This window comes from Mesoplodon densirostris, chromosome 9 (genome assembly GCF_025265405.1).
Source record: "Mesoplodon densirostris isolate mMesDen1 chromosome 9, mMesDen1 primary haplotype, whole genome shotgun sequence".
NCBI classification, from domain to species: Eukaryota; Metazoa; Chordata; class Mammalia; order Artiodactyla; family Ziphiidae; genus Mesoplodon; species Mesoplodon densirostris.
In genome coordinates this window covers 102,881,468-102,908,699 of record NC_082669.1, presented here as the reverse complement: position 1 = coordinate 102,908,699, position 27,232 = coordinate 102,881,468, and the positions used below count along the sequence as shown (strand labels likewise).

The following is a 27,232-nucleotide window of genomic DNA, read 5'->3' as shown; positions in this document are numbered from 1 at the left end:
TCGTGGTCTTTCATGACACCTAAATCAAATAGCCTAGAATCCTCATAGGATTCCACGATCTGAACCTTGTTCAGGGGTCTGGGGAGAAACACTCGGAGAAGTGCCAAGTTTATTAGAGTGAGGGAGTATCGCCCTCACATAGCCACCGATCTGCAGGCACTGACCTCGCCCTGATAATTATGGGGTATCTCTAGGGTTGGAAGATACCTTAAAAGGTCACCAGGTTAACCCTCCCAACTGATGTGTTCATCCCCCTTAAACAGCTTCCTCCAGTGGGCTGAGGTCAGATTCTCTTTAACACACGGCCATGATGGAAACTCTGGTCACTGGAATTGGTACTCTGGAAGCAGAGAACATTTAAGTACTGCAGGGTAGTAGAAGTAAAGTTCCTTGGCTTAGGCCCCATTGGTCCCTTTTCCTATGAGAAAAGATTCACAGAGTCCAGTGCAAAGTCCCTGAAAATCCCCCCACCAAGCACAAAGCACAAAAAAAGGAGGCCTGGGACTAGCGACTGGCAGCTCGGTGTTGTCCTTGGGTTTCAGAAGGTCTAGTTCCTGGTGCACAGAAGGCCTCTGTTGCCAGATTCTGGGGCCAGCCCTGTCCAGGAACATCTTGTCCTTAAGCTCAGGGGATTCCTCCCAGAAAACAGCTAGGTCTGCTGTTCCACCAGCTGTAGTTTGGCAGTCTTGACTCGATGGGCTTCCTTCAGGTTCCGTGCACGGACCTCTGGGTTGGAAATGAACTCCACTTGCTGTACAGGGAACCAGCCTTGCTCCCCATCGGAGAGTCTCACGCCCTCCAGCCAGCCTATGGGCACAGGGTGGGTGGGAAGAAGAATTACCTGGAAAGGACCCACAATAATTTCCCCCAGACCTCCTTCCCAGAAATTCTTCTGAACTGTAAGGCTGAAAGGACTGGAGAGGCCGCAGCCTCGGAAATCCAGCCGCCCCGTGCACTCACCCTGGCTGCTGTAGGTCTGGCACAGTCCACAGCTGCCGGCTCCTGAGCCTTCTCCACTCTTACCCGTTGCATTGTATTCTCCCCAAATATATGCTGAAGTTCTAAGCCCAAGTAACTCAGAATGTGGTCTTATTTGGGAATAAGGTTGTTGCAGATGTAATTGGTAAAGTTAAGATGAGGTCATACTTGAGTAAAGTGTGCCATTAATCCAATATAATTGGTATCTTTATGAAAAGAAGGAAATTTGGACACACACACACACACACACAGAAGGAAGAGAGAGAGCCTGGAGTGATGCTGCCACAAGCCAAGGAAGCTGGGGCCACCAGAAGCTGGAAGAAGCAAGGAAGGACCTTCCCCTAGGGTCTTCAGAGGGAGCATGGCCCTGCCAACACTTTGATTTTGGACGTCTAGTCTCTAGAACTATGAGAGAATACATTTCTATTGTTTTAAGCCACCCAACTTGTGCTACTTTGTTAGAGCAGCCTTAGGAAATGAAGACATCCACCCATAGTGTCCCACCTTCAATGCCCAGCCTGCTCCTCATGGATTCTCCCTCTTACCATCACTGCTTTGCTGAGTCACCATCACCACATCTGCCTTCTCTAGTGCCAACTCATCATTCTCTCGGGGTTTGTAGGCTCGAAGGCACTGTACTTGTGGGGAATCTTTGGAAGAGAAGAGTGTGAGAGAGGTTAGGAAAGGCAGGCGACTAGAACATGAGAAAGGACTTGCAGGGGGAGCTTGGGAGGACTTGGGAGAGAGAAAGTTTGGGCTGTTGAAAGTTACACACAAGAAAGACAATTGGAGAAGTCTTCATCTTCTACCAGGGAACAAAATGGTTGATAAGGAAATAGAAATGCCAGACTTGAAATGAATCAAAAATTCTATTTCCCCAGCGAAGATGGAGAAATAGGTTGTGACCACCTTTTAGTGACTCATTATTACAAATAATTGATATTCTGCTAAAGACCCATCTTCCCACTGAAACCTTCCCTGATTGTCCTCAGTGGATTCTAAACTCCTTTAAAGTGACTGTCTATGGCAAACCGTTTATCTTTTACCTAATTGTTTCATGTTTGTGTTCTGCCTCTCCAACTAATTTGCACATTCTGAGTCTGTGACTCATTCTTCATTCTCTTCATGGTACAAGATGTGGGGCTAGAAGAAACTTATCCAGTGGGGTTCCAGGTATGATCTAAGCAAGGCACTGAACACCCTTCCTCATCTATAAATGACTGAGTTGATCAAGGAAATGCTGGATTTTTTGTATTTCTGTATCTTCGTGAACGAGGAGAAATTTCCACAGATTTGAAGCTCCAAATAAGATGCCCCAGAGTATGCCTGACCCACAGCCTTCTATCGTACGTGGGTTTATGGCTCTTTCTACTCTACCACACTGCACTGGCTCTCTTAGAAAATAAACAGAACACTGCATTGTTATCTGTACTTATATTTCCAAAGCCCATCCATATCTGCTATTCACAAGATCACAGTAAAGGAGGAAGAATTATCTTGCCTTCCTTACCTACTGCGGAACTGAAGCCCAGCAGACGGATTGAACACTGAGCATAACTCCGTTTACAGCCTGGTTCTCCTACTTCCTTTTACAAAGTTCCTTGTATTTGTTTGTTCTTTTGAGTCACTAAAGGCTCAGTGTTCCTTTGAATTCAGTTCTTCTCGGATATGAATTAGAGAATCCTTGCTGGAGGACAACTGTGGGGCTTACATGAGACCGAGAAGTCCATTCTTAGCATGAATGCAGACACTTTCTAATGTGTGTGCCTGTGGTTGCCCATGAGTACCTGGAAGCCTGGGGTAAAGGCAGTGTCTCAGGTCATCCGGTACAGGAGGGGTTGTGGTCAGGACAAATCTACTGTGTTGCTATCCTCCCCAACCCCAGATGGACTCTCTCCCCCTATTTCCCCAAGACCTTCAAGTCAGTAAAATCTAAATATCTATCTAATCTACAGATATTTTAAAAGAGCAAACTATTGCCCAAGGCAAGGAATGTATGGTGCTGGGGAGGAGGCACTGCCATGGTGATGAGCAACTTTAAGCAGATGCGTCTCAAGTGTTTAAGTTCCAGTGACCAGCCCTCCACTCTGAAATTCTGGACAAAAGTAATAAATAGAAGCCTCCCTGAGTTACTACCCAGGGTCCTAAACTCCTGCATCTAAAGGAGACTTCTGACCCCACCATTTTTCTCTCCCTCTTAGACCTTCACTCACCATAACACTCCAGAAGGTCCAACTCCTCTCTTGGCATGGCCAAGGCTGAGATCCAGCGAAGCTTTTCACTTCTAGGAAACAAAGCAGGGTCATAGCTTCAACTGCAGCTCTGGGGGTATAGGACAGGGGCCAATGATAGGGAAGGGAAGGGACCGTGGAAAAGACTTGTCTAGTTCAAAAGGTTGTCTAGTTCAATGATATCCAGGACAAAAGTCAATGGGACTCCACTTGGATGGAAATTTGACAGGATCATATGTTCATGTGTCTTATAATCCTTTATCTTTCCCCCTCTCTTTCCAAGCTTATCTTCTTAATGGCATCTTGTATCTTTCAAGTAGGGGCATAAAGTCAACTGTCAATTATGCACATGTAGATTTTCCATTCTGGGAAGTGTACTAAGCAAAATGTTCATCTCAGTTGAGATTCCCGCTATCACTCTGCATACTTTTTGACACTCTTCTGCCTACCTTCCTTCAATCAAATATCTCAGAGATGAAAATTATTCTGTAATCATGATTAGATCAGGGAGGTATATCTACTATTGTTTTGGTCATGTAATAGAATCCAAGCCTAATTTTGTAATTATCTGAAGGTTTTTGTATTCTCTTAACCTCTGCTTCCAAACATCCTGGAGTAATTGAGAGCTGACACTATTACCGTTCCAGGAAGATGCTGCCCAAAGTGCTAGACAAAGAACATGAGCCTGTATCTGATTACTTGACTTAGGTGACATTTTGCACCTGTACCAGCCCCTCCGTTCCATAAGTGAGCGCAGGTATTATTGATCCTACCCTGCAGTGTCTATTCTAAGGGACAAAAATGCAAAGTGTCTACAACATAAGGATGTTCAGACCACTAAGTATCTTGTCAAACTTTTTAAAGAAGAGATTTCTTATATCTTTTATAATAGCAATAATAGCTACAATTGTTTATAATGGTAGATACTGTGTACCAGATTTTATAGGTATTATTTTCAATACTCTTCACAGTGTTTATATGTGTGAATGTATTTTATTATTATTAATATTAAAATCAAAAATTCTCAACACTATGGATTTCTGCTCAGCAGAGGACTGGGTTGGAAGGTGGGAGCAAAGAAAGCTGAAGGCACCCCAGTGCTTATCTTTTTCATGTCTTATTCACATATATGCCCCACCAGCCTTGGGCACTGAGGAATTTCTGGCTTATACACATTCAATTGTAGACGTCAGTAATCCAATAGACTTTGTCCTTCTCAGCATAATAGACGCTAAGCCTTGGTAGTGACAGTGACTTTACACCCTCTCCCACCCAGTCTCCTGTAAGTCATTTATTAGCTCTAGGAGCTTGGGTTCAGGATGCTCTATAGGTGCTCCCCAGTCCAGAATGGACTAAGCAGTACTGTGGCTGTTTTCTGGACACATTTTCTGCCTTGGTCCCGCTTCCTCGCCAGGCATCCCTCCCTCCCTCCCCCCAGCCTCCCTGCCCAGCCCCATCTCACTGAGTCTCCGTGCGGAAGAGGTACTCAGCCTGGGAGCCCTGCGCATTGTCCCGCAGGAAGAGTCGGAAGAGGTTTTTGTGAGGTCCATGCAGCTTCATTTCACACTTTTCCCCTCGGACAGAGGAGAAGGGAGCGTGGTCAAATACCAGGAAGCGGCTACCCCTGCAAAATACAAGGCTTTTCAGCCTGACTCTAGGGTTATCATGCTTCCTCCACCCTCATATCTTACCAATTCAAAACCCCTGGCCTTAGCATCTGCAGCCTGCAAATTCTCATAAAAACCATAAGATGGTGTCAACTTGCTCCTAGGAGAGATTTGTCAATGGCTTGGCAAAGCACATATCCAGTGCAACGGATGCTTTACCACTTCAGAGTTGAAGAAACAGCCAATATAAAGTTTCTAAGGCCCTCAGGACAAAAGAGTTAGGATCTGGAAGTGGCTAAGTATCGATGCTAGGCTAGTAGGCTGAGTCCAGCCCAAAGAAAGCACAAACAGACTGATCTGAACATGTGATAAGCTAATTTGCTGCATTTTGCTCTGTGTCTATAACACGGTCCAGGTCCTGCCAGGTGATCTCGGGATATAATTCGGTGAGATCCCCTTTTTGGCTTTGGACCATTTTCCTCCTCTCTGGGTCATGACCTGGCCTCCGTGGGGTGAGCCAGTGAGAAGCGTTCCTCTCTAGCAACATGACCCTTCCCTGTCCCTTTAGTCCTTCCCTCCCGCCTCCTCCCACTTTCCCCTTGTGCTCTGGCCTCCCATTCCAGTCACTGACTCTCGGGGTCGAGATAGCAGCAGACAGTCATTGAAGAGGTGCAGGTGGACTGGGCGTGCGCTCAGCTTCCTCCGCAGCCCTGGGGAGACACTGAACTCCAGGGCCGTCAGCTCCCCACTCTTCACCAGCCAGCGGGACTGTGAAATGAGCGGGAATATCTACAGAGCAGGGAAGAGAAAGAAGATGGTGTCACAGACAGGACAAGCATGAGGCTTTCTCCCAGGCCTGCCCTCCTCACCATCCTCTTCCTCATAAGTCCCACCCCCGACAATCACCTCTTTCACATCTTCCTCCTTGCTCATAACCCATCCACTTAAACTCTGTTTCTCTCGGAACCGTCTAACTACCACTGTCTACTGCTGCGTGGCTCCCATGTCCCCAGCTCAGGCAAATGGAAGGTGCCTATGGTCCATCCCAGGAGAGGGACTACATGAGAAAGCTCAGCCCTAGAAGCTGGAACTGAAGAAGAGATGGGAGAACCCAACTGGGGCATGTGAACAAACAAAGCGGAGAACAGTATGATATGTCTCTTAGAAGTTAAAAGTTTAGGGTGGTTCTGACATCCGTTCTTTCTTCGATTATAACCAGAGACAGGAGAAGAGCAGTCGGAATCAGATGTGGGGATGAGAACAAAGAGAACCAGGTGGGGTCTGCCTAGAGCTGGAGTTTGGGTAGTGATTAGGGTGTTGAACAATGATTAACATGTAGATAAAGGATTTTCCCTCTCTTCTTGGGAGGTAAGGATGGTATCTGTTCTGAGGTGAAATTTGAATGTGGAACTTCTATTTTAAATTTGTATTTGGATGAGAGATTTTGGCTCTATATTTGGATTCAATTTTATATTGCTTTGGTTAGACTAGACGGAGACGTAATAAAATATTGAATAATTCAAGTACCAAAAATATATCTTTATAAAGGCTTACATTGAAAAGCTCTCTCTCATCTGCCCAGTCCCCAAAGGCACTCTCTCCCCCTCAGGTAACCACTGTCCTTCATTTCTTATGTATCTTTCCAGAGTTTCTTTCTGTATACACAAGCAAATGCATATACAGATTTTTACCCTACTTTTTCACCAAAGGTAAGATACTATATGATACACAGAGTGCTGCATTTCCCCTTTTGCACTTAACCATATATCATGGAGACTGAAGTCGGCATTTGGGTATCCCAGAAACAGGGCAGAACAGGTGTGCAGAGATGAGGTTAGAGACTGGGATACCGTGAGCGAGATGGTTCTGTGATAGAAGGTGACCTGTGGGATCTGCTTCCCGGCAGGGTGGGGACCCAAGGGACTAACTTACCCTGCACTCAAACTCGATCTTCTGGCTCAGGTAGATCAGCTCCTCCGTCCGTCGCATCCGCTGGACGTTATTATTGCAGTCTCGGATCAGCTGCGTGTTCAGCAGGATGAAGAGAGAGGAAGAGATCCCTGTTAGAGGCTTTGGCTTTGCGTCCCCTGGGAGAAATCTGGAAACTGGTTGTGATAGCTTTGGTCTTTCCACCAGCCTGGAAGTGAGCCAATACAGCAAGACGCTGAAGCTCTAGGACTGTGGTATACTTTGTAGAGACCTGACAGAACATTCCTGGGCTGCGTGAAAGTAAGATTTAATCTGGGGATGGTGGTAGGAGAGCATAGCCCCTTGGCATGGAGTGTCCTTGAGGCTGTGGGGTATGAAGGCTTGGAGGTTTGGTGGGTGCAGTGAGGTAGCTGAGCAATCCCATTACCAGGGGCCTGTACTTTCTGGAGTCATGGGCCGGGGCAGGGGAAGAGTCCTCTGTGAAGAACAAACATGGGGTCCGAGTAGGGGTGGTAGCTGCCTACCTCCTCCAGGGCATGGTGTGCCTTCGTGGCCTCTGCTTCCTCTGAGGAGCCAGGCTGTGTTCTCTTCAGAATGTTCTACAGAACAAACCGTAGGCGGGAGCCAGATGGAAAGAAGGGATGGGCACACAGGAAGAGGTGAATGGAGAAGATCAGGAACAAAATTTTATCGGCAAATATTTCTGAGAAAGGAGAGTGGGGGTGGTGATACGGGAGACTGCTCACACTGTCCACAGGGGGTGGGACAGTGGCAGGAGAAGGGATAGTCCTTTGGATTAAGGGGGTGGGCTGAGGTGGGGTCTGCTCTACCTGGAGCAGCAGCTTGAGACGGGTGATGCGCTGGAAGGGCAGGATGAGAAAGGACTTGAGGGAAAGGCGTTGGCAGATGGGGTCACTCTCCAGCTTCTCCAGGACCTCTCGGAAACTGCTGTTGCTATTCCTGTGTGGGCAGGGAGCCTTGGGTGAGGAGGGGTTGGTGAGTATTGGGGGACACAGTGAAGGCGTGGGGAGTGGGGGCTCGGTGGAACGCCTGTAGGTTGGGAAAGAATGGTGGGGTCCAATGTACAGGAGCCCCAGATGTGATGGCTGAGGGCGTCTGATCTGGAAGCGGGGTGGGGCTTGAGATCACAGAGCAGGCACAAGAACATGTGCACTCGGGGTAGCCCTCTGGGCTGGGTATTGGGGGTCTGGTGCAAGGTCATCGGAGGGCCCACGTGGGGACGGGATGGGGATCGGGTCTCACAGCAGGCTTTGGAAGGTGCGTTCCTGGTAGGTCTGGTTGGTGACATAAGGCAGGTAGACCCGGCGGAAGTTGGGGGCATGGCTCAGAACCACATCACACACTTGGAAGGTGAAGATGTTGCCCTCAAAGTTCTCTTCCAGGTCTGAAAGGAACCTGTACAGGATTAAAACAAGTCTCATTAGACTTGTGGGTCTCAAGTGAGGAGTCGGCTGACCCCTGCTATAGCTTGAGCTTGTTACTTCTTCCCTCCATTCGTCAATAACTTCTATTGACTGTCCTTAGCTCTGTGCTGCTCGCCATGCACTAGAGTTCTCTCCAAGGCTGCCGCTCATTTGCCCCTGATCTAACTCTCTGGTCCTAATATCCCATTTCTTGCTCTTCTTTTCATCCTGTTCTGGTTTTCTGATCTTCAGATGTTTCCCACGTCATCTCCAATGCTCTGCATGCTCACAGCACATCCAAAACCTCAACCCAGGAAGCATTTCTCATTCGTTTACCCATTACTGTTCCCAACCACCCACTCACATTCTCCTCTCTTTGCTCTCTCTATCCCTGTAGCCACTGGGAATCATGGAGGGAGCAATGAGAGGGTTCTGAAAAAGGAAAAAGCCAATGAGAGGTTTACAGGCTAAAGAGAGTGAGGCTGACTGAGTGGTATTTGGGAGAAGGGGAAGCTCACATGGTGCTGACGTCACGCACATCCTGTAAACGAGAGAAGAGCCATTGATGATCCTGGTTGGAAAGGGTGGCCCGGAGCTGCTCTGAATGTTGGAAATGATCCACGGCTATATGTAGACTGCGCAGGTAGGAGGCCTCTGACACAATCAGCTCAAATTTGGCCTAGGAGATTAGAGAGGAGGAAGACTAATTAAAAACATTTATTGAATCCCTGCCGTATGTTAGCCACTGTGTAATATTTCAGGGGTAGAGCGGTTAACAAGACGGATCCTTTTAGAGCTCACAGTCAACACCAGAATCCAACCTGGTATCTGGGAGGAGAGAGTAAGAACCTTTGAAGCTGAGGGAAAAACATGTGCAAACCCTCAAAGGTGGAAGAGACAAAGATGCTTTCAAGAAACTCAAATAAACTGAGTATCCTTGGAACCAAGGGTACAAAAGTAGTGGCCGGAGATGAAGCTGGAGAGGCAGAGAGGAGGTCTGGAGGATTATGTAAAGAAGGTAAAATAGCTTAAGACAGTGGGGAAATGAAAAGAGGCTTTATGTATGGGACTAACTTGATCTAATTTGTTTCCTATTGTATAGAGATATTTCTGAGCACAGTATGAAGAAAAGATTAGAGGGGGCAAGAGAGCCATGTTAGGGAAGCATCATAGTAATTCCAGAGGAGACATGAAAGTCTAAATAGCCATGGGGATGGGGAGAGGTAAGCCAATTTCATAATTATATAGGAGAGAGATTTGGAAGGCCTTGTTTATTTGCTAGAAATAGGGGCTGAAAGAACAGGAAGAGTCACAGCTAATGCCTCAGTTTTTGAGTTTGGTAACTGGGTGAATGACAGAGTTCCTTACTGAACTAGAGAACCCTGGAAGAGGAACAGATTTAGGGGATGAAGGTAATTTGAGGTTTGAGGAGCAATGGAAGGAAGCAGGATGTTTGAGAAGGAGATGGTGCAATTGTGGTTTAATGGGAACAGCCCAGTTATTGGGAAGTTCCAGCAGGAGACACAATGACTCAGCCCTATTCTCTAGCTGGCCTGGTCATGCTCTTCATTGAAGTATGCAAGACAAATGCATGGACAGGAAAGAGAAAGAACACGCACACACACCGTGGTGGTGACTTGGATAACTAATGACATGGCTGGAGGCCGCTCACACACGACAACACTGAACCAGGGCACTGAAGGTTCATTTGCGTCCTGGCTCTAACATTCGCCGAGTATATCACTTTGGGTGGCTCATGTACCTCTCTGAACCTCAGTTTTCTTATCTGTATAGATACAGTGACCCTCTCCTCACAAAGATGTTGTGACAGTCAAAAGAAATGGAGTCAGTGAAAGCACTTTTCCCCAGAAGTGCTAATTCAGGAAAGGAACATATGTGTATAAGTATAAAGGCTTTTCTTCTCAGAAACATGAGACCAGGGCCGGCCTAGGAGCCCTGGTGGACTTCCTTGAATTCTGGAGTTGGTGAAAGAGAGCTAGGGTTCAAATCATCTGCCCACTGTTTGGTCCATAACTATGGGCAGACCAGTGATTTTCTAAATATCTTCCATATGCTTTAAAAGTTGAGGTCAGCACAAGGCCCCCAAGTGTGAGCTTCAAAAAACCTAAAAATGTATACCTGTTTGGCTTGGTAAAAGCACTGTTTATCCATAAGTCCTTAAGGCCAAAATTTTACTCCTTCCCACTTCTGAAAGAGGGAGGATATGGCACTAATGTGTGTATCAAACTATATACCAGATACCATGCTAAAAGCTAAATATGTGTTGTTTCATTTAAACCACACAGCAACCCTGAAAAGTAGTCATTATTATCCTTGATTTTTAGATGAGTAAACTGAGACTTAGTGAAGTTATATACCTTGCTTAATGTTACACAGCTAGTAAATGGTGATCCAGGATTTAAACCCAGGTCAGCCTGATTTGAAATTAAAGTAGTAAATGTTTTGTATACAGTGTGAGGAAATGTGGTAATCTCATTATTTTACAAGTAGCTGTCCAGTTTTCCCAGACTTGTGAAGAGACTATCTTTTCTCCTTTGTACATGCTTTCCTCTTTTGTCAAAGATTAATGGACCATAAGTTTATACATTTTTTTCTGGGCTCTCTACTCTGTTACATTGATCTATGTGTCTGTTTTTGTGCCAATACCATACCATTTTGATTAGTATAACTTCGTAGTATAGTCTGAAATCAGGGAGCATGATACCTCCAGCTTTGTTTTTTTTTCTCAAGATTCCTTTGCAATTTGGGGTCTTTTGTTGTTCTGTATAAATGTTAGGGTTATTTGTTCTAGTTCTATGAAAAATATAATGGGTATTTTGATAGGGATTGCATTAAATATCAACTCAAAATGACTTAAAGGCCTAAATGTAAGACCAGAAACCATAAAACTCCTAGAAAACATAGGCAGAACACTCTTTGACATAAATTGTAGCAGTATTTTTTTTGATCTGTCTCCTAAGGCAAAATAAAGGCAAAACTTTTTAAAATGGGACTTAATTAAACTTAAAAGCTTTTGCATAGCAAAGGAAACCATCGACAAAAAGACAACCTATTACAAATGATATGACCGATAACGGTTTAATACCAAAAGTATATAAACAGCTCATAAAACTCAATATCAAAAAAGCAAACAACCTGATTAAAAAACAGACAGAAGAACTGAATAAACATTTTTCCAAAGAATATATACAGATAGCAAACAGGCACGTGAAAAAATGCTCAACATTGCTAATCATCAGATATGGAAATCAAAACTATAATAAGATATCACCTCACACCTGGCAAAATGGCTATCATCAAAAGGTCTACAGGGCCTCCCTGGTGGCGCAAGTGGTTGAGAGTCCGCCTGCCGATGCAGGGGATACGGGTTCGTGCCCCGGTCTGGGAGGATCCCATATGCCGCGGAGCGGCTGGGCCCGTGAGCCATGGCCGCTGAGCCTGCGCATCCGGAGCCTGTGCTCCGCAACGGGGGAGGCCACAACAGTGAGAGGCCCGCATACCACAAAAAAACAAAAAAAAAAACAAACAAACAAAAGGTCTACAAATAACAAATACTGGCAAGGATGTGGAGAAAGAAAAGGGAACCCTAGTACACCACTGGTGGGATTATAAATTAGTGTAGCCACTATGGAAAACAGTATGGCAGTTCCACAAAAAACTAAAAATAGAACTACCATATGATTCAGGAATTCCACCCCTGGGTATATATCAAAGAAAATGAAAACATTAATACAAAAAGACGCATGCGGGCCTCCCTGGTGGCGCAGTGGTTAAGAGTCCGCCTGCCGATGCAGGGGATACGGATTCGTGCCCCGGTCTGGGAGGATCCCATATGCCGCGGAGCGGCTGGGCCCGTGAGCCATGGCCGCTGGGCCTGCGCATCCGGAGCCTGTGCTCCGCGACGGGAGAGGCCACAACAGTGAGAGGCCCGCATACCGCAAAAAAGAAAAAAAAAAAAAAAAAGACGCATGCACCCCAACGTTCATACCAGCATTATTTACAAGAGCCAAGATATTAAAGCATTATTTACAAGAGCCAAGATATTGAAGCAACCTAAGTGTCCATCAACAGAGGAATGGAAAAAGAAGATGTGGTGTATATATATATATATATATATATATATATATATATATATACACACACACTGGAATATTACTTGGCCACAAAAATAATGAAATTATGCCATTTTCAACAACATGGATGGACCTAGAGGGTACTATGCTTAATGAAATAAGTCAGAAAGAGAAAGACAAATATTCTATGTTATCATTTGTATGTGGAATCTAAAAATAAAACAAACAAATGTATACAACAAAACAGAAACAGACTCGCAGATATAAGAACAAACTAGGGTCACCAGTGGGGACAGAGAAGATGGGAGGGGCAAGATAGGGGTATGGGATTAAGAGGTACAAACTACTATGTATAAAATAAATAAGCAACCAGGATATACTGTACAGTACAAGGAAATATAGCCATTATTTTATAATAACTTTAGAGAAAAAATATAAAAATATTGAACCACTATGTTTCACATCTGAAACTAATATTGTAAATCAACTATACTTCAGGAAAAAAAATAAAGTGGTAGACATTTTTTGATTGATTACTATGTACTAGGAACTTATCTTTTTTAAAATATTTTTTTAATTGAAGTGTAGTTGATTTACAGTGTTTCAAGTGTACAGCAGTGATTCAGTTGTACCTATATATATATACATGCACATACAGGTATATACACATATATACTCATACACACACACATATATATATATATATTCTTTTACAGATTCTTTTCCATTATAGGTTAGTATAAGATATTGAATATAGTTCCCTGTACTATACAGTAGGTCCTTGTTATTTATCTATTTTATATATAGTAGTGTGCATCTGTTCATCACAAGCTCCTAATTTATCCTCTCTCCCACCCCGGGTAACCATAAATTTGTTTTCTATGGCGGTGAGTCTATTTGTATACATATACCACATCTTCTTTAGCCATTCATCTGTTGATGGACAGTTAGGTTGCTTCCATGTCTTGGCTATTATAAATAGTACTGCTATGAACAGGAACTTACCTTTTTTTGATTCTCCCAGTAGCTCTTTGCAACCCAGTTTTACAAATGAGGAAACAGAAACTTAGAAAGATTAAGTAATTTAGCCAAAGTTAAATAGCTAGCAAATATTAAAGTGAGCTTCATATCCAGGTTATTTAAGCCAGAACCTAAATACTTAAACATTGTTCCATAATGCCTTTCCATCGTGCCATACTGTCTTCCCAGGAAGAAAAGTTTTAACCCATATTTTAGATTGATTATTAAGATAAGCTCTCCAAGTAAAACATATTAATAGTAGTAACTTAACATCAGACCAACAGCCTATCCTATAGTCTTGCTATTGGAAGTAAGGACCAAGCAGAGACTGATGGTCATTCAAAAGCCTCTAGAAGACCAAAGTCACAGGACAGCTGCAAAGGCCACTCTTCAAGGGACCCAACAAAAAGCCCCTGCATGCTCCTTGGTTGAAGAGGAAAACTTTAGTGTAGACTGAAACCCTGGTTGAAGAAGGAAAGTTTAGTCTAGCCTGAAGCTAGACTAACTAGATTAACTAGATTAACTCCACACTCCTCCCAACAAATTCAGGGGCACGGCCACTTTGTAGGAGCTCAAACCAATTAACAGGGAGGAGTTCATGGGCAATGGCATGAGGAGGTGGGAGGAGGGAGAGCGGTGACATTCAGAAAGCAACTCAATGGGGATGACTCACTGTCACGGTGTGCACGTGTGCGTGATGAATACGTGTGTGCGGTGAGTATGTGGTAGGGACAGCGTGCTCCTGGTGGTGGTGGGGGTGGGGGTGGGGAGCAGGAGATAAGGACGAGGGCAGTGAGCCTTTGCTTTCCCTCCTGTAGCCTCTCCCCCTGCCCCACCCTGCCCTGCTAGGTACCTCCTGGAGTTTTTGGTCTTCGTGGGTCATGGAGAGCAGCACAGTGCTATTGCGCACCACGGGGATTTCCTGCCAGAGGGAGCCACTGGAGGCCATGGAGAGGCGTTGCAGGTAGGACTCCGAGGACACCAAGGCCTTTCGGGGCTGCCGGGGGGAGGCGGGCTCCGGTGCCTCTGTCAGGCTGTCCAGCCGCTGCTGGCTCTGGATCTCCTTGTTCAGAAACACATCGCTGTACTCCTGGTAAAGCAGCTGAGCTACAGGGGTGAAGAAACATGGGGGAGGGAGGGAATTAGGGAGCTGCGGAGTTGAGGCACACAAACAGAAGCCACCAAGCTGCTTCTGGCTCTCCAGGCATCTCTCTCTCCCTAAAGATATCCCTGGCCCACTGATGATAGCCAGGAATCCCTCTCCGGTCTTGGGCAGAACACGCATGTGGGTCCACAGTTCTGTTTCAAGGTACTCACAGGAATTGATGAGCTTGGAGCAACGTCTTGAAAAGCCTCCCATCACCTCCTTTGGCTTTTTCTCCCTGTGGAGTCAAGAAGGGCTCCGTGGTGCTTGCTGGCCTTCAGACACGGAGAAGCCCCAGGTGACTACAGATAAGACAGTCTCTAACCACTGAATGTCAGGGCCAAATCCCCTGGAGAGGCAAGTTGTAGCCTGACCCACTTTTGGGTAGTTTGAAGCTTTTTTGGATGTCAAGCTTTTTTTACGGGGGTGGGGTTTAGTTCATGGGGCCAAATGGCCTATATAGGGATGGGAGATTTGGACTCAGTTGATGGAAACAGATAAAATGTCTCCCTACACCCTGGAAACCTGGGGTCTGTCTCTTCCCCTCCTTAACCCTGGAAAAGACAGGGTCCCAGAACCTTTGTCAACTAATGAACATCTCAGTATCCTAAGAAAAAAGAGTAAAACCGTATCCATTAGGAGAGAGGGTGACTCACCGAAAAACAATGGCGTCTGAAAGGCTAGGGGATTTTTCCACGGCTGGACCTCCTGTGTCGGAAAATGGAAATGGAAATGAAACTGGGACTTCAGAAGGGGCATTCAGAGAGAGCCAAAGAACATAAGATCTAGAGTGGGAGACGCAGGCATCGGTGTGGGGCATGGGGGGTGGTAGGTGGGTAAAAGGGCTCAACTGGGAACCCGTGAGAGAGGAAAGTGCTGAAGTCGAAAGCATTTGAGGATAATAGTACCAGGTCAGTCCCCGTTCCTCGTTTCAGAATATGAACTGGACAAGTAGAAGATGCCTTCTCTTCTACTGGAAGGACATCAAGCAGGTCTTTGTAACTGGAAAGTAGTGGCGGAATGAGGGGGGGAGGTCCAGAACAATCTTGGGGAAAAGAGATAACACAATAAAAGCACACCATGGGGCTTCCCTGGTGGTGCAGTGGTTGAGAGTCCGCCTGCCGATGCAGGGGACGTGGGTTCGTGCCCTGGTCCGGGGAGATCCCACATGCCGCAGAGCGGCTGGGCCCGTGAGCCATGGCCACTGAGCCTGCGCGTCCGGAGCCTGTGCTCCGCAACGGGAGAGGCCACAACAGTGAGAGGCCTGCGTACCGCAAAAAAAAAAAAAAAAAACCCACACCATGGTTGGGTGATGGATGGAGATAGAGGGGAAGGAGAAGAAAAGGCAGCACCATGAGCTCAGAGAGGGGCTCAAGGACTTTCCTCTGCGTTGGGGCTGTGTATGTGGGTGAGCGAAGCCAGCAGGAGGCTGGGGGACAGAAGGGAGAGCTGGAGAGAGCTCAGCCCGACACGCATGTCACCGCGGTCCTCGCCGCTCACTCACCTGAAGAGCCCTTGGGTAGGATGGAGGGTCTGCGCAGGCCCTGCCGGTGCCAGTCCTTCTGCTTACTCGACCCCTCAATGGGGACCCCCGACTGTCCACTGCTGCCCTCCGCTGGTCTCCCTGGGTCCCGTCTGTGAGGCCAGCTGGACGCCTTCTCCAGCTGGGGATGGCCGAGCTTTTCTGGCTGCCTTGCTCGGCCTAGATCCGACCTCCTCAGGCCAGTGGCTCCTTCCTGGGGGGCTGTTCTTCTGAAAGATCTTCTGGCAGGGACCTCAGACTCTTCTGAGATGGGTCCCTGGACCGCCAGAGTCCAGGGGGTGGTCAGGAAAGGGGGACTTACAAGATCTGTCATGTTACTGAAAGCCATGCCAGGGGGCACCTCACTCTTACTCCTACCGGCGGGAGGTGAAGAGTCTGTCGACCTGCCCGTGGCCGGAGGCCAGGAGACACGTCCCGCAGCATGGGGAGTGGAGACGGTCCACTCTTGACAAACTGGCCTGGTCCTGGCCTGACCCCCTGAATTTCCGAGTCCCCCCTGAGTGTGCCTGCTCCTCTCCCTGGACTTTGGGGGCAACGGTGGTGGTTCAGGAGGAGGGCTCACGACAGGGACCGGCGGGAGAGGCTTGTAGATCCTTGAGCTCCGCAAAGAAGAAACAGGAAAAGGGAGTGGCTGAGACAAATCGGGGGTTGGGGGCAATGGCTTGCTGTACCTTTGCCTGGGAGAGACAGAGGTCTGAGCGTGGTCGGGGCTGTCCGGGGTGGAGGGCAGGGGTCGGTGCTGCCTTGCCACAAGGGGGTCAGGAACTCGGGGCAGTGGGCCTTTGGGGTGGCCGTGTAGCCCTAAACCTCGGGCCAGCAGAGGAGGATGGCTGTACCGTCTTGGCGTGGGGACCATGGCAGAGCAAAGGCCGTCTCCTTCCACCATGGAGTGGACGCGCCTCTTCTCTGGGGCAGGAGGGGGTGGAGGCTCACGGCTCCTCTTATCTACGGAGACGGCGGGTGGGGAAGGGCCACGGGCAGGAGATCCTGGGGCAAACGCTGAGGGATGTGTGGAGGCCCGCGGTTGACTGCTTGGGGGGCTGCCAGGCCTTGCTGGATTTGAGGCCAGTTCTTGAGAGTCCTGCCCTGGAGCGGGGAGTGAACTTGAGGATTCCGGAACGACGACGCAGTCCCTTCCGCTTCTCCTGCCCCTTCTTGGGATCACAGAGCCATAGATGGCAGCTTTGGGGGGTCTCTGGGGCAACTCTGAGTGGGAGGAGGAGAGTGATACTCCCGCCAGGTCCGGAGTCGGTTCTGTCCCATGAGAGCCCGGGAAGGAGTTGCCCCTCGGGTGCTGGGCCGCCCCAGTTTGGTTGCCTGGGGGACCGTGAGGGCTGGCCTGGCCTGCTGAGGGGAAGCCGTGGAGGGCGGCTGCAGGGCTCTCAGAAGCCCCACAGGGAGAGGGGCTGTCGGTGGGTCGAGAGGCTCTGGAGGTTTCTGGAGAACATGCAGCAACCGAGGGCTCCCTCCTGGGGAAGGCGACTTGGGGGCCGGCAGAGGATGAGGCAGGCATGCCGGGGGAGACTTCAGGAGGGCTGGGAGGGGCTGACGCTGCTGTCCTTGGAGGGGTCACAGAGACCCCCTCCTCTCCCCGGCTGGATGCCGTCCCTTTCCCCAGCTCAGAGCCCACTTGCTGGTTGTACTGAGCTGTTTCTTGGTCAGGCGACTCCGTGGCAGGAAAGGAATGAGGTAAAGAAATGAGCTGCTGGGACCATCCTACTAGCTCCAGGGTAGGAGTCAGAGCTACAGGGGACGGTTCCTCAGCCCTCGGCTCTGTCTGAGTCCCGGGGATCCTGGCTGTGGGACAACGGGCATCTGGAAACAAGTCATAGGGAGAAGAGACCTCGGGGGCTACCAGAGCCAGTGTGGCAGGAACATCACGCTCTCCTCCTTCCTCTGTATCCCTCTCTTCTCCCCCACCCCCCAGGGTGTCCCCATGCCCACCGCCAAGCTCCTCCTCACTTGACCCTGCCTTCTCCTCCTGCCCCTCTACTGGCATCACTTTCCCCTGTAGACCCTGATCTTCTTGCTTTCCAGTGAGTTTCACTGATTTCCCCACTAAGCTTTGATTCTCCTCGTACTGAGCATCCACCTCACTCTCCTCTGGCCCCGTCAACTCCCCGCTTTTCTGTTCCCCTTGTTCTAGATCCCTGTGGCCCTGAGTCCTCCAGTCCCACGCACCAGAACTCAGACCTCCCACTTCCCCACTATGGCCCTTGCTTTCTCCTTGTTCCGCGAGCATCACATCATCTTGAATCTGCTGCTGTTTTTGTCTCTGTTCTTCCTCTGTGCCGTTAACCTGCTCTCCCATCTGCTGCCCCGAAAGCCCATCAGAACAAACATCCTCCCGCAGAGTTCCCTCCCCCTGAAGTCTCTCTTCCTCTTGTCCCTGTCCCTCCAGCTCCTCGGCCTTCTGGAGACACACGGCCCCTTCTCTCTCTGGACTTGCCTGCCTGGCAGGTCCACTTTCGGAGTCCTGTGGCTGGTCGGCCTCTGCAGGGTGCTCTTCACAGCAAGGCCCACATCTGGTCTGGGCAGAGGTGTCTGGGGAAGGTTCCTCCTCTTCTTCGGCTTGTCCGGTTTCCAATATCAAAGCAGTGAGTTCTGGTTTAAATTCCACCTCCATGCTGCTACCCAGTTCACTGGATATTGAGGCCGTGTCTAGATATTCACCCTGGTTGGGGCAGGCCCAGAGCTCTGGGGGAGCCGGCGGCCTTGCCTGTCTATCAGCCGGGTACTGGGGCCCTGCCTCCTGGTGCTCTGGAGGGTCACAGGCCTCAGCCATCAGGTTTTCCTGGTTGGTCTCCACATCTTCAGAGGCTTCGATGGGAAAAGAGGTCATGCTCTCAGGTGCACAGTCATTCACATCCCTTACGTGTCTCTGCTGGGCCTCCAAGAGCCCGTGTCTCTCTGCCCACTGATAGGATGCGTCCTCGCCCTCTTCAGCTTCAGGCTCCAAGGCAGGGGTCCGCCTGCTTCTCATGGGAGCTGCCAGGATAACAGTGAATTCCACTCTGGCAGGAATCGGGGTCGCCGCTCCGTGTTGGGGCCCCTCGGCCTCCATCAGGGCTGAATCCTAAAGAGGAATAAGAGACAAACTTTCTATCCCCTCTTCTGCTTTTATTTATCAGAGGAACAGACCATAAAGAACAAGTGTGTGATGATTTCTTTGGTTCCATTTACTGTCATTCTTTGAGACAAAAAGTACTTCGCAAAATAAGCAAGAGCCTCTATGAAACTTGTCACTGATTTAGTCCTTTAATAAATATTTACCAAGTGACCCTCTCAGTAGTGAACAAGGCACACAAAGACTGTGTCCTCATGGAGCCTGCAGTCTTGTGGGAGAGACAGATGATAATTAAATTAGAGCACAAGACCGCTGTCAAAGGGCACCAAGCATTCCCAGTGGTCATTACCCTCTAGATTGTGTTATGTCACAGTGTCTCCCTGTCTACTCTCTGGGCACCAAGAGTGACTCAGGTCCATATAACTCCCAGACACTGTGAGTGGCACACCCTAGATCTAAGAGCCCAGAGAAGCAGTGTCTGGAGGGGTATCCTCCACCTAAGCTGCTGAGGGGATTAAAACAGGTCTGGCCATTATGGCCAGTGTCTGAGGTACTACAGCATCGTGTAATCTCCTTTATAGAGGGTCTGGATTTCATTCATCTTATTTTCCACCATGTCTGGCAGAGCCTGTAACTAATTAACAAAAAAATTCTTTTTCAATTATAGAGGCAGCTGTTGGAAAGTGGAATGATAAGTAGACTTGTTAGATGAGAACCAGAGCAGATGCAATGGGTACCCACTTCAATGAGGGCCATCAAACTGTGTACCCCTCACTATCTTACTCTCCCGTTCCCTCCACCAACCGTGTGAACTCTTCTCATGACTGCCCACGTTATTGACCTTCCACCTCTCTTTCCCACCTTGCAAAGAATTTACAAACCAGCGGAGAGGAACTGCTTCAGTTTCTTGCAATTCAGAGAGACCCACACTTCACTGTGTCCACCTTCTCCCTCTGACAATGCAAGAGCATCCCTCCTCTCTAAGTGCCACCTTCTTTAGCCCGCCTTTTCAGGACCTGATGCTATGGATTATCTCATTCGTTCATACCTTCACCTTATTTGTTGGAAGCATCCCACCAGAATTTAAGCATGTTCATGTCTTTCTCGTCTTTCCAGTGTGTAAGTGGAATTCTTCACATCTGCTGTCTTCATATCCTCACATCTCACCTACCTCTAGCTGAGCTTCAATAGCACCACTCTGCCCATCTCTCCTACAACCTTAACTTGTTAACTCCAAACAAGACTCTATGGATGCTTATTCTGGTGGTTCTTGCCAGCATGACACTACATTGGACACAAATTTGACATTAGAAATACTTTTTCTTGTTATTTGTGAGACTACATTTTCCTGATGTAACCCCTTAAGTGTTCCCCAATCCTCCAACTGGGTTACTGTGCTCCTCTCTGTAGCACTTATCAACCAGAGTTCACTTTACTTCTCCTTTGTAGCATTTATACAATTATAATTATATAGTTACGTGAGTATTTTGATTTATCATCTGTCTCAAACAAGAGGCGGTAAGCTTCACAAGATCAAGAACAATATCTGTCTTGCTCAACTGTCTACACCTAATACACAATACCTGGCTCATACTAAGCACTCAATAAATATTTTTCCATCACAGAATAAAATTCTTATTTCCCTCCTGGCCCGCATTCCCCGTATCTAATCAGTCACCAAGTCCTGTGGACCCCACCTCCTAAGTATCCCTCAAGTCTGTCCACTTCTCTCCATCTCCGCTGCTACAGCCTGGTCCACCCTGCTGCCCTTTCGTACCCAGGCCACTGCACAAGGGGCACAGCTGGCCGCTGGCCTCCACACGGCTTCTCTTCCCCTATTTCCAAGGCATTCTCGCCCCAGCACCTGAGTGATCCTTAAAAGCCCCACTTCTAGCTTAAATTCTTCAGTAGCCTCTTGCTGCCATTGGGATGAAACACAAATATCCATTGTGGGTTACATGCCCTCCACATCCTGGCCTCTGCCTTCCTCTCCAGCAGACTCAGCACCTGTCAACACCTGTCGGTTTTCAGTCCCCTCGGCTCACCTCCCTCTCTCACCTGTAGGCCTTCACACGTGCTGCTTCTCTACCTGGAATCCCACTCTCCTGCTCAGAGAACCCTTTACTTCTTCTCACACTCACTGCACTTGTAGTTACAAATTTCGTGTCTATTTTCTAGGTTAAACCATGAACTTCATGAGAACACAGACACTGCCATATTTAACTGCTCAATCCCCTCTGCCTGGGGCTTACCTGTCCCTCAACAAAGATTCACTGCATGGATAAATGCAGAAAGGAAGAACACAGAGTTAAAAGAGTGTTGTCCAACTTTTAGTTCTACTTTTTTTGCATCTTGATAATTTTCACACAGTTGTAGAAATCCTGTAATGTACTTGAACATTCATTTTCTTACCTTTAGAAAGGGGATAATACACTCACTTTCCAAGGACTTCTAATAAAGATTAAACAGAGCAACGTAAAAAATAAAAAAGTGCATTGTTAACACTGATGGTAATAGAAATGTCAGGGATTGTATTGTTGGAGAGAGAAAAAGAGAGAAAGTGTAGGAGAGAAATATAGGATTTCGGAGCTGGAAGGACTTTTAGAGACACATAGAAAACTTCACCTAATTTACAGATGAGGATACTGAACTCAGATAACCTACTCACTTGCTCAAGTTTCCTAAGCAAATGTACAGGTGAACTCAAACCAGGGCCTTCTGACTTCAGTCTACCATAAGCAACCAGAAGTCCAGCTGTAAGAAAGCTGGCCAGTCATTAGTCCAGAGAAGACCCTGGGGGCTTACAGAACTCACAGCTGCACCTGGACTCACACCTTTCCTGTCTGGTCTAGGCTTAAAGCGGAAACCCACTGCCCCAAATGCCTTCTGTCCTGTGATAGTGCACGTGCATACACACTTGCATAAACATACATACATATACATGCACACTAAACCACCCTTTCAGGGACTTCCCTGGTGGTTCAGTAGTTGGGAGTCCGCCTGCCAATACAGGGGACGTGGGTTTGAGCCCTGGTCCAGGAGGATCCCACACGCTGCGGAGCAACTAAGCCCGTGTGCTGCAACTGCTGAGCCTGTGCTCTACAGCCCACGAGCCACAACTACTGAGCTCACATGCCACAACTACTGAAGCCCACATGCCACAACTACTGAAGCCTACATGCCTAGAGCCCGTGCTCCACAACAAGAGTAGCCCCTGCAATGAGAAGCCTGTGCACCGCAGCGAAGAGTGGCCCCTGCTCACCACAACTGGAGAAAGCCTGTGCGCAGCAGCGAAGACCCAACGTAGCCAAAATAAATAAAAATAAATAAAATCAAAATAAACCACTCTTGCAGGTTCTACGCAGGAGAGCCTGACATCACCACATGGGTACTTCCCTAGCCACCCTGCAGCTGTAGTATGCAACAAGCTCCTGGTCACCTCACAGACACAGATACCCATCTCTATGGGGTAAAGGGCCATGTCTAACGCAAGCGTAATGTGTAGAAGGGCTTTTACGTCCTTTTCCAGTTAATTGACACAGTGTGTGATGTGGGCCCTACATCCAGCCCTAAGTACAAAACACTATAATCACTACAGATGATACTGCTGTGACGTGACCCTGTTTTCCCAGCCACAGGTTAAATAATATACTTGCTGGGGCTTCCCTGGTGGCACAGTGGTTGAGAGTCTGCCTGCCGATGCAGGGGACACAGGTTCGTGCCCCAGTCCGGGAAGATCCCACATGTCGCAGAGCGGCTGGGCCCGTGAGCCACGGCCGCTGGGCCTGCCGTCCGGAGCCTGTGCTCCACAGCAGGAGAGTCCACAGCAGTGAGAGGCCCGCCTACCGAAAAAAAAAAAAAAAAAAAGTCCACATGCCACTGCAACTAAGAGGCCCATATGCTTCAAGGAGGATCCCGCGTGCAGCAACTAAGACCTGGTGCAGCCAAAATAAATAAACAAATATTTTTAAAAAATAATAATATACTTGCTCACCGTAAACACTTTCTGAAACTTGGCTCCCACCTGCCTAAGGAGACCTTGTGATTAAACCTGTAGCCTCCCCTCGCTGGCACGTGTACTGTCCCGGCCCTATACTCATAGACACTCTCATGTCCTCAGAACGAGCAGCCTCTAAACACACAAGCGTATTTCTGCTATATTCAGGTTACATCTACAGACAGCATGTGCTACACGAACATCTTTAGTTCCACTCTAGTGACACAATGTGTGTCTGTCTCCTGCAACCCCACTGACACTATTTCTAACATTATCTTCACCCTTTTGGAAATACTGGTGGTCACCGGCTCAGCCCCCATGTCCCTATACTTGGTCCTGTCCTATAATCCTATGACAATCAGGCATGACAAGTCTAGAACGTGACAAAGCTAAAAGAAATCTGTAAAACATGGTTTTGCTCACATAAGGGCGTCAGGAGAGAGATTTGTTTTGCGCTTCCCACTTTGTAAGAGTCACTTCCTCATCGCCTTCTGCGCTGGGGGTGAATAACCATTTTTACCTGAGCACAGGCAAAGACAGAGCATGGCACCATGGTGAGCTGGCCTCCCTCCAGACCAGGGTCATTTTTGCATCTGCTGCCCCCGTTCGCATGCGACTTCTTTCAAGACAAAGCTCCAAGTCACGCCATTGACACAGCGTGGGATAGAATCCAATAGTCCCCTTAGAGCCCCCAATACCTTAGGTCTTGTCCATTTCAATTCACCAGACATCAGTTTGTATTTCAAAGATATCCCTCCTCCTTATCTCCCACCCCCATTACACTGCTTCTTCTCCAATCTAGTGTCAAGTGCCATGTGTACTTTTGAGGACCGTGCTTCCTGGATTGTCTAGCAGTGTCAGTTTCAAATATTCTGACTTACACCACAAATCACTGAGATACTCCTGAGGTCACAATACTTCTGCATTTACACTGTATCACCTATATGCTATTTTAGGAAAATACCCACCAAATCAAAAGAAATGTTCTCATTTTGATTTCAGAAAAAAGATCACCACATAGATGGATGCCGCTAGTCACTGTTTCACATTATTGCCCTCAGTGCTACAAAGACATCAAAATAAGAGTAGCTTTCTGGACCACTAACTGCTAAGACCTGTGTTCTACCCGTTTTAGGAAAGCCCCATCATCCAAGTGAAAACTGTAATAAACACCTCTATCTACCCCTAAGGTCTGAAAATATCACATCATCCACTGCCTTGTAGCCCTGATGGGCTCACACAGCCCATCATTAGTGGCAACGCTGAAATATACCCCACAAGCCCACCTGTGGCCCTGGTGCCATCTACACAGATGTGAGTGTGAGTGACCTGTTTGTGTCCTTAACACAGACCCTGACGGTCACCTTGTTCTGGTCCACCTTGTAGACACTATACACGACCAGCTCCTGTTCACTCCACAGACGTGGTGAGTGACTCACCCCTGTCTACACCAGATTCTGTAAATCATCTGTTTGGGTTTACACCACTTGAGGGACACTTGAGTAACACTGATCCTGTTCTTGTCATACCACATAGTGACTGACCACACCAGACACCATGAATGACATGTTCCTGTCTATCCCACAGACGCTGTGCTTAATGCAGCCACAGGCAACCCCAGAGAGACCACGTTGTGGACAGCCATACGCTCTAGGGGCCCCTAATCTATAAAGACTCTTGACTATATTTAGAATCACTGTATCCTTCTGATAAAATGGATTCCCTCCCCCACATCCTGACTTCTCTCTCTTTCCCACCAAGACAATGACAGACCTTCCTACTGCTGGACAGTCTCACTCAGAATTGACACCCCACATCCTTTCCCCTCCCCAGCCCCCCAAGAATCCCCTCAATGGACATGGCTCCAGTTTCAGGCCCCCAGATTGGTTAACAAATGACCCCCATTTTGCCAGGGTCCAGGTGTCGATAAACCAGGAAGTCTGAACAAGGGGCCACATCAGGAGCTGTTTAGCCAGGAGCTGAGATTTCTTGGGGAGCCAAGGATGCCAGACCCAGGACTGCAGTGGGGGAGCAAATGGGGGAAGAAGCTAGAAAAGAAAGTCACTCTCCCTCCCTTGTCTGTCGGACACACCTTTCCCCCTCAATCTGACAAGAGTCCCAGCCAGAGTTCACTCCTCACTCCCTGGGAGACAGGAGAGCAGATCTGTCTTGGGAATCCCGGATCCAGGAAGGAGACCAGGGGCTGAGATCTGAGAATCCAGTGGCACCCACCGGGATGGGCTCTCCTAGGACAGTCTTGCTGGAGGGAGGTTATGAATGATGCTCAATACTAGACCTCAGCAGGGTGTTCTAGCACCCCAACTCTGAATAGCTCTCTCCCCACTTCCCCAAGTTCTGAATGCAGTGTTGTGATCTACACGAAGCTTTGGAAGCATTGCCCATATGTGGGGAAACCGGGTGGAGGGCAGGGCCGGAGCGGTTGTTTACAGGTTAAAGCACCTGGGCTAACAGGGAAGCGCTGTGTACTTAGACATACGCAGTATGCGAACCTATAGGAAGATAAGGGAAGGAAGGCCCAGGCCTGGTTAAGAAAACAGGAGACAAGAAAGCGTCTCCAGGGAGGGGGTTCGTCCACAAAGGGAATCTCAGTTATTCCTTACGATAGGGGTTAGCTTTCCCCAGGGCCTAGCCTTTGAAGAAAGAGCCCTCATTACCGGCCCGCGGAGCACCTAGGGGCAAGGTGCCCATTTGCGAGGCGGGGACCAGGCCGGAAGCGAATTTTTCCAGGCAAGAACCTTTCGTCCAGCTTCCCTCCTCTTCCAGACCAAGGTACTCGGTCCTACACCCCGAGCTCTGCCTATCCGCCCAGCCGCCCCCACCCTTTCCGGAGCCTACGTCCCCGGACCCAGCCGGGGCTGTGGCCCCAAGGTGAAGGCCTAGATTCCGGCGCTTCGCGCCACTCCCTGACCTCCGCCGGGGCTCGACAGCCGCCCGCCCGGACACGGGAGCTGCGGGGGAGGAGGGCACCCACCTGGGAAGTGTCACATGCTGTCCTGGCCCAAGAGTCCCCTCGGGTCCCCGGCGCCGGCCGGCAGTCCCCAGCGCAGGCCCCGGCTGCCCAGCCGCCCCGCCCGGCCGGGAGGGAGGGATCTGGTTCTCTTCGGAAGTTTCAGGTGAGGAAACCAGGGACACACCTTCCTGGAGGAGGGCCGGGGCCCCTCCGCGCCGCAGCCTCATTGGTGTGAAGGGAGCGCCCGCGTCAGAGCTGGGAAGTGCCGGCCGGGCCGGGAGGGGAGCCCGGGGCTGGCGGGACAGCGGCCGGCGGGGGCCCCCCGAGGGCGTGGGACCAGGAGAGCGGAGAGCGGGGCCTCTCCTGGGCCCGGCTGGGTCTCTCACACCTGCCTGGGTGTTTCTTCTCCCCAGTATTTCTTCAGGTCTTTACCTGAGCCGGACCCATGCCGATCTTTTCTCTGTTGATGTTCATCTCTTGGCCAGTCTGTGTCTCTGAACTTCTGAGTTTCTGTGTCCGTCTGTATTTGCATGTGTATCATCCGGCCTCCATGTTAATTTCTCTGCCTTGATGGCTACCTGTCTCTCCCTTTATGAGGAAGGGTGTATCCTGCTCCCTCTCCGCCTTTCTCCCTGCCCCGGCCCCTCCCTCTTCTCCTTCCTCCCTCTGACTCCCTAAGAGGGCGTCTCTTAGGGCCTGGGAACGTGCATCTCTAAAACAGCATGCCCAGGTCTTTCCTCCATGCATTATCTGAGTTCATGTCTCCCAAGGTGTGTGTTCCTCCTGCATTCTTCCCAGGACTTGTGTGTGTTTGTATGTAAGTATCTAAGCCTATGTCTCAGGCCTGTGTGTTTTCTCACGCCTATATATATATATTTTTCTGATAGTTTCAGGGAAACCTTGTGTTCTCTTGTCTCTGAGTCCAAGGCTGAGTGGGTCAATCTTTATGCCTCTCTGTAGACTTCAAAGAATGCCAAAATATTCTACGCTGCAGAGACAGACACACACAGACACAGACACACACACACACACACACACAAAGAATCCCTCACGTAGGGGACAGAGATTTTTGGTATGTTCATTTCAGTTAGATCAGTCCCCAACCTCACTCATTACTCCAGTCAAGTAGACTCTTAATGGGCTTTCTGGCTGTTTTGCTCTTAGGACTGCCATGATCTATAAGCCCAAAGAGCTATTTGGTGAGACCATTTCCAGATTACTGTGCCC

At 48.7% G+C, this 27,232-nt stretch overlaps 1 protein-coding gene across 2 annotated transcripts; it reads right to left on the bottom strand.

Moving 5' to 3' along the window:
* Positions 1 to 649: 649 nt before the first annotated feature.
* On the bottom strand, positions 650 to 26,479 carry ARHGEF5 (Rho guanine nucleotide exchange factor 5). Of its 2 annotated transcripts, XM_060108400.1 has the most exons (15): positions 26,438 to 26,479; positions 15,932 to 19,046; positions 15,084 to 15,135; positions 14,601 to 14,665; positions 14,137 to 14,390; positions 8,688 to 8,848; positions 8,009 to 8,161; positions 7,576 to 7,705; positions 7,270 to 7,344; positions 6,749 to 6,838; positions 5,448 to 5,605; positions 4,672 to 4,833; positions 3,192 to 3,262; positions 1,524 to 1,628; positions 650 to 807 (listed from the first exon to the last, which is right to left on the bottom strand). In XM_060108400.1, exons 1-15 carry the CDS (start codon positions 26,477 to 26,479, stop codon positions 650 to 652), a joined length of 4,791 nt encoding a protein of 1,596 aa, XP_059964383.1. The 2 variants fall into 2 exon arrangements, with proteins under 2 accessions (XP_059964383.1, XP_059964384.1); XM_060108401.1 differs by lacking the exon at positions 26,438 to 26,479 and having other exon boundaries at positions 15,084 to 15,171; positions 15,941 to 19,034.
* Between the last annotated feature and the right edge of the window lie 753 nt (positions 26,480 to 27,232).

Coding starts and splice junctions, on each gene's coding strand:
- ARHGEF5 (XM_060108400.1), bottom strand. CDS start 26,479: ATGAACATCAACAGAGAAAAGATCGGCATGGGTCCGGCTCAG. Junction 6,839..7,269: donor CACACCATGCCCTGGAGGAG/GTAGGCAGCTAC, acceptor CTGAACACGCAG/CTGATCCGAGACTGCAATAA. Junction 5,606..6,748: donor AGATCGAGTTTGAGTGCAGG/GTAAGTTAGTCC, acceptor CCTGCTCTGTAG/ATATTCCCGCTCATTTCACA.